Source organism: Mastomys coucha, unplaced genomic scaffold (genome assembly GCF_008632895.1).
Source record: "Mastomys coucha isolate ucsf_1 unplaced genomic scaffold, UCSF_Mcou_1 pScaffold20, whole genome shotgun sequence".
Lineage (NCBI taxonomy): Eukaryota > Metazoa > Chordata > Mammalia > Rodentia > Muridae > Mastomys > Mastomys coucha.
In genome coordinates this window covers 122,438,047-122,445,585 of record NW_022196903.1, presented here as the reverse complement: position 1 = coordinate 122,445,585, position 7,539 = coordinate 122,438,047, and the positions used below count along the sequence as shown (strand labels likewise).

General features: G+C 40.0%; 2 protein-coding genes across 3 annotated transcripts in view; both read right to left on the bottom strand.

The window, feature by feature from the left end:
- LOC116099670 (C-type lectin domain family 2 member D11-like) overlaps positions 1-7,539 on the bottom strand; it is a 45,668-nt gene that overhangs the window by 3,033 nt on the left and 35,096 nt on the right. The gene's annotated exons all lie outside the window — the stretch shown is intronic.
- Positions 75-7,038, bottom strand: LOC116099671 (C-type lectin domain family 2 member D11-like). The gene is made up of 3 exons (XM_031383597.1): positions 6,842-7,038; positions 1,271-1,396; positions 75-349 (listed from the first exon to the last, which is right to left on the bottom strand). Exons 1-3 carry the CDS (start codon positions 6,906-6,908, stop codon positions 111-113), a joined length of 432 nt encoding a protein of 143 aa, XP_031239457.1. The 5' UTR covers positions 6,909-7,038; the 3' UTR covers positions 75-110.

Below are 7,539 nucleotides of genomic sequence, written 5' to 3'. Positions count from 1 at the left end.
AGTCAAGCATTAGCAAATGACTCACACTCACTCACACACATGGAGTCCCCCATGTCTCCATGTGCTTGTAATGGGCTCCTTCCTCATGCCTCATCTGCAGCCTCCCTATCTCAAGGCAATGTAATATTCAACAGAACAAACAGACAAACCCATCCCTGCCCATTTCCTACCAGATCCTCCTGGTTGTCAAACCGAGCTAGTTGGGCCTCGTGTGCCATGCAGAAGTCCTGGGCCAATGTCCAGTTTCTTAGGTGTTCAGAAAAATAAAAACATTTATTTCCAAATCCAATCCAGTTTCTTGGGCAAGCAGCATAGGTATTTTTGATTGAGATCTGTTCTGTCTTTCTTGCTAAAATGTAGACAACACAATGAATTACAACAAGCTTATCTTCTCTCCTTTTGGAATACCCTCCTGAGTTCAGCTGTGAGGTGTGAATTTGATTGTCCTTTCCCAACTAATCTGTGGAATCCCCTCCTGAGCAAGATAGGCCTTTAAATAAAGGCCTCCTACGATGGGCCTGTGTCCCATTCTCTCTAGGTGCTCACTGACAGTAGGGCTCCCAGGAAGGGCACATCCATAATAGCATGACTTTCTGAGCTTTGGATCACTGTTTACTACCATAGGGATTGCTGCAGCAGCAAGCACTCTGCAGGACACCTATTACAGTCAGGCTGATAATTGAGATAGCAGTGAGAACTATTGGGTAGGTAGTTATACAGTGTGGACATGTTACACTAAAGGATGATTTACATTCTTAAAAGGACAGTGAAAGATTTTATTGCACTATTCTGAACATTGTGGTACTAAAACCCTATAAATTTATTACTTCATAAACTTCTATTTAATACTTTTCAAATGCAGTTGAGCCTGGTAACTAAACCTATGGGTCATGGGGGAGGCACTGTACCTTCCTGGCCATATTATTCTCTGTCCTCACCCTTACTTAAGGTTCCTCCTTGGAGTTTTTCTCTTCTTGGTCTCTACCTTGGACAGTTCCCCAAAGGGGACCTATGTCCCTTGCATCTCATCTAGAGCTTGCTGGATGGCATCTTCCCAGGGATGCTGAGCCTGGCCTCCTCTGCACACCACAGCCTGTGTGTTCCTTCACTTGATCTTCCTGCTGGAACCTAAGTTCCCAGAGAACAGGAACTTCCAGTGCGTTTTCTCTAGAGCCCTTCCCACAATGCCTGGTTCATAGTACTCAGTAAGGATAACTGACAATTTGAATGTGGACAGAATGCCACAGAATTTGGAGAGTAAGTCACTTACCTAACAAAGCAGCAGAAAGAGCAACTACAGCTACAGTGAGGACCGTGATCACTCCATAGCAGCAGTAAAGCTTAACAAGAGACTCACGGGAGACGATTCTGAGACATTTTCCTTGGAGCATTTTACCTGAAAATATAAATATGAGAACATCAATCTCAGAAAACATTTAAGGAAAAAGAATTATCTGTAGATTTAGCTTCTATTTACCAACTGCAAACCCCTTCACAAAAGATCCTGGTCTATAAATGATGTCCATGGCTCACAGGGGATTGGAGGAAAGGGAAACACAGAGTCTTCCAGTCATTGAACTAAGGGCCAATGAAGACGCAAGAAACAGAAAGAGTGGAGATCATGTTGAAAGCAAGCAACAATCAAAAATATCCATAGATTTTTGTTCCATAGGAATAGACTGGTTAGGACTAAGGACAATGCTGAGTGCCAAAGGTGGGGATGGACAGGGATCAGCAGGAAGCTGCAGAGATAGCTGAGGGCTTAAGATCAGTTTTTGCTCTTCTAGAGGATATGAGTTGGGTTCCCAGTCCTAGCTCTTAAAAGGGCAGCTCATAACCACCTGTGTAACTCCTCTTCCAGTCAATGAGACAAACAGGTTGGTACACTTTTACATTTCCAGTGCCAGTGAGGCAGAAGATGGAGAGTCAGAAGTACAAGGCTAGTCTTGGCTACATTGGAAGTTTGAAATCAAACTGGACTATATAAGGATCAGTCTCAAAGAACCTAGTCAGGGCCCAGGATCATAGGATCAAAGGTGAGGAGGACACAACATCTGTTCCAACACCAGGAGTAATTGGAACCAGTGGAATCCAGGCACACAGGAACTTCACCACACCAGTAGCACAGGTTGTTTCTGGTCTGTCTGGGCTGGTGCCCAAAGCAGACGTTGGGCACAAATTCTGCAGCCAGTCCCACAACACACAGAGGAAGCTCTACTCCAGGCATTCTAATATACCCAGGATCAAAGGATCAGAGGTGAGGAGGACACATCTGTCCCATCACCAGGAGTAACTGGGACCAGCAGGATCCTGGAACACAGGGACTTTACCAGATCAGTAGCATGGGTTCCTTCTGCTCTGTCTAGGCCTATGCCATGAGCGGACCTTGGGTGCTAACACGGCAGTGAGTCCCATAATTCCCAGAGGAAGCTGTACTTCCAGGTGCTCTAATGGGTCCAGGATGATAGGATCCCAGAATGACAGGATCCCAGAGAAACAGCTTGATTCTGAGGAGGTCTGGCACAACCAGGATCATAGGAAGGACAGGCCCCAGTCAGATTTAGCTAGGGAAAGTAGCACTAGAGATAACCAGATGGCAGGAGGAAAGCATAAGAAAATAAGCAACACAAACCAAGGTTACTTGGCATCATCAGAACCCAATCTTTCCACCATAGCAAGTCCTGGACACATTATTACAGTGGAAAAGCAAGATTCAGATCCAAAATCACTTCTCATAATGATGATATAGGACTTTAAGAAAGACATAAATAACTCCCTCAAAGAAATACATGAGTACACCAGTAAATAGCTAGAAGCCCTTCAAGAGGAAACACAAGAATTCCTTAAAAAACTACAGGAAAACACAATCAAACAGGTGAAGAAAATGAACAAAACCATCCAGAATCTAAAAATGGAAATAGAAACAATAAAGAAGTCACAAAGGGAGACAACCCTGAAGATACAAAATTTATGAAAGAGATCAGGAATCATGGATGCAAGCATCACCAACAGAATACAAAAGATAGAAGAGAGAATCTCAGGGGCAGAAGATGCCATAGAAAACATTGACACAAGAGTCAAAGAAAATGCAAAAAGCTCCTAACCAAAAACATCCAGGAAATCCAGGAATCAATGAGAAGACCAAACCTAAGGATATTAGGTATAGAAGAGAGTGAAGACTCCCAACTTAAAGGGCCAGAAAATATCTTCAACAAAATTATAGAAGAAAATTTCCCTAACCTAAAGAAAGAGATGCCCATGAACATACAAGAAGCCTACAGAACTCCAAATAGACTGGACCAGAAAAGAAATTCCTCCCATCACATAATAATCAAAACACCAGATGCACTAAACAAAGAAAGAATTTTAAAAGCAGTAAGGGAAAAGGTTAAGTAACCTATAAAGGCAGGCCTATCAGAATTAAACCAGACTTCCCACCAAAGATTATGAAAGCTAGAAGATCTTGGGCAGATGTCATACAGATCCTACAAGAACACAAATGCCAGCCCAGAGTACTATACCAAGCAAAACTCTGAATTACCATAGATGGAGAAAATAAGATATTCCATGACAAAACCAAATTTAGACAATATCTTTCTACAAATCCAGCCCTATAAAGATAATAGAGGGAAAACACCAACATAAGAAGCAAAACGACACCCTAGAAGAAGTAAGGTCCAAAATTGTACAATCCATATCTACTTTCTATGAGTTTGTACCTGACAGTGTCTTGCTGGGTACCACATATTGATCTGGAAACTATGCTTTTCCTATCTCTGCCTCTCTATTAGTAGGATTGCTTATTTGATGTTTTTACACTATACTATTGTTTTCAGAACAGCTTAAATATTTCAAAAGTATCTATACAGCCAAAACAAACTGAGACAACTAACTTGGGGTGGGACTTGTAAAGAACAACAAAGAGTGAGACTGAATGCTTAGTTTGATGTTTGTAACTCTTGTATCAAGTTTGAAGAAGAGAACGTTATAAGTTTCTCATTCTCTGAGGTGAATGTTTTTCAAAATCATCACAGACAATGAACCAGATTCTTACCCTCACCTAATGTCTGTGCCACCCTCCAAAGCAGAACCATTGTTCATTGAAACAGTTGGTGAATGATTTTATGAATAGACCATCTTAATACACACATCATTTCTTAAATGAATATAACCTGTTCTCTATGGAGTGAGAATGAAGACAATCACTCCAATCAAATAGCTTTGACCATATCAGGGAAACACATATCCAAAAATCGTGCTTACAATTCACTCCTTGACTCAGCAGAACTGTCAATTCTCAGCTTAGCTACTAGAAAGGTAAAATCCTTTGGTGATGTGAGGGTCACTGTAGTGCAGCCTTATTACAATGAACTCCAATGTCTAAAAGTTGTTCTTATTTTGGGCTTGTACCACAATAAGAGCCCAGATTTTAAGCTCTACTAAAAACAAAACAAAGAAACAAACAAAAAGGCTTTATCTATTTCTGATCATTTAAATAAAAACAAGTAGTGGTGTATTATTTAAAAATATACAGCTAATATGTTTGTATTATTTAAAATTTATATTGAGAAAAACATGTATTTTCAGTATTGCTGCAGACAAGTATCTACATAGGACTGTTAATTGATTGTTTTATATCAAACAACTTTTATACTACTCATTTTTATTGTTATAATATTTTATAAATTTTAAAGAATATGACAAAATTAAAAAAAAGAGTTGCAGGTATTGAAGGGGGGTCTCTGAGAGTAGTTGGGGTACAAAAGGGAAACAAGAATGTGAAATAAATTTAAAATGTTTTTAAATGTTAACAAATTCAGATAAGCTGAAATTATGTATCTTTTCTCATCATAATGCAATAAAACTTAAATCAGTTAAAAAAAAAAGGAAAACAAAAGAAAATATCCAAGAAAAAAAAGAACCTAGTCAGTAAACAAACTAATTAATAAAGGCATATAAATGTAATAGATCACACTGACATAATTAATCTGTGAAATAGGAAGGGTTTTAACAAGGTAACCAAAATCAAGTGAAAAAAATTAATATTAGTCCAAAAAACAGAAACTCTTAGAAAGTTAGGAATTGAAGCAATACATTTATGGATATTGAGCACTTCAAAAAATCAGAAAGGTAATTTTATTTATTTAGAATCCTACACCAGCATTTCTTATAAGGTATTACAAGTAAGATTTATGGATAATCCTCTGTGTTTACACCAGTATACTTCTGATATTGTCTGTTTCATTCTGATATATTAATGGGAATTTTGCTGAATACACACAGTTCTCCTTCTAAATTTGAATGTGTCCCATAGCACAGTTTGAACATAACTTTCGTGTCTTTATTTAAAAGCAATATTGGAAATGATCTTTCAAAAAACCCAAACAAATAAAATATTGCTGACCTGATTTTTAGCTTAATTAAAAACTGTTTCGCCGGGCAGTGGTGGTGCATGCCTTTAATCCCAGCACTTGGAAGGCAGAGGCAGGTGGATTTCTGAGTTCCAGGCCAGCCTGGTCTACAGAGTGAGTTCCAGTACAGCCAGGGCTACACAGAGAAACCCTGTCTGGGGCGACAGGGGGTGGGGGGGAGACACTGTTTCAATGACAAAACAAGTTATGGTTTCAAAGGAGTGAAGTTGTGAAATGCCTGCAGCTAGTTATACAACAGCTGCACTTGAGACAGGAGCTCCACACTCAGGACAGGAATGTTTCAGTTGGCTAAATATTTGAGTATTTGATTTTAAAAGGTCAAAGAGCCAGAGGGAGCAGGAGTTCCAGGCCAGCTTGGGGTAAAGTATGAGACTTTGCCAAAGAATCAACCAATCAATCCTTCAATCATCCATCTTCATCCTTAGTAATAATAATAATGATAATAATAATTTCAGAATACTTGGTTTAAGTGATAAGCATTAACATTTGTTGTGAATTTTGCATTTTGATAAAAAACAATCTTGTTTTCTCAAAATCCAGTATTCTTTCCCGAAATGAAAAAAAAAATTAAGGCCAAGAAACAGGAATGAGGCGTAAAGGAAGATAAAGGAGCACAGTATAATGACGCACAGACAGTTTGAAACACAAGAAACACAATTTTGCTTCCTTTCTGAAAAATGAAGTAGAAAATCCCATTATATTCTTTTTCTGGAATTTATAAAGAGCTCAAAATGAAAAGGATTTGGTCTTGGGTGCATTCAGCCCCCAACTCCCACCCCACCCCACACCACCTCCTAACAATTCTTTTTTAATTACAATGGATCTGCAAAACACAAGCTCCAAGCTCCCTGGGCAACTTCTGTCACTATTCACATTACAAAGTTGTTTGAATTTTCTTCCCTTAGGGACAAGTACAGCAAGCTTTTTCTAGAGCAACTGGGTGTCATCCACCAGAGGGTAATTTACCAGCTCCCTGGGAAGAGTAGATTAGCAAATTAAGTACAAAGAAAGAAAGCTGTAGCTTCAGCTCTGGCTCTTAGAAGGTGACTCCCTGTTCATTCCTTTTTTTTTTTTTTTTCTAGACAGCGTTTCTCTCTGCAGACCAGGCTGGCTTCGAACTCAGCAATCTGCCTGCCTCTGCCTCCCAAGTGCTGAGATTAAAGGCGTGCGGCACCTCTGCCCGGCTTTGTTCATTTCTCTTGCCCAAGAACTACTCAAGTACTGTATGCTCTAATAGAACAACTAATATAACAAGCTCATAGCTAATCGGGTCTGTATTCTCCTGCTCTGCTGACCCACTGTGACAGGCAAACAGATGCCCTTCTGTTCATCTCATTTTCCTTCCTGTTCCTGGTGAGGCTCCTCCTCTCTGCTCTTAGAGTTCGGTTCAAATACTATTAAATACATACCCATTTCTCTCTCCTGCCAGCTGCCTGTGGTATTCAGCTTAGGTAATGAAGCTTTTGTGGCACTCATCTCAGAGATGAGAAGCTGAGTTTTCACTACCGGAGGGTTGAAACTTGAAGGCTGAGAGAGAGCAACAGAGGCGAGGTTTCCGGTATTGAACCAGTTTGAGCTCCTCCTCCCCTATGAGCACAACTTGTTTGATTCAAGTTGAAACACAATCTCATTGTAGGGAAAGCATTTCATTGGACTGCAATGAAGTGAAACTAATGCTGTAAACAAAGAGCTGGAGAGTGACTCCAGTTTTACTGTCCTGCAGGAAACAACTTAGAAATAAAAGACGGCAACAAAAAGAAATTATGATTACCAAGCCTTTCCTGTCCTGAATACCACACATTAGACAGTGATCTTCAGGGTAGATTAGCCCAGTGCTTTCGCAGCTCTGAGTTTTGAGGGCATTACTTACCGGGACACCCAGAGCAAGGTCAGAGGAGTCTGCCTGTTGAGAAGTTCAGAGACAGAATCTCTAGGAGACAGAGTCAGAAAAGAGAGAGCTGAGGTTCACAGTGCTAAATACTCCCTGCCTCTCAGGAAATAAGAGATCCTTTGTTCTGGAGCCAGACTACACATCAGGCCTACGGACTCAGGCTGTCTCATATTACATGTGCATATATGGAAACATTTTGCTAGTAGTGTGGCCACA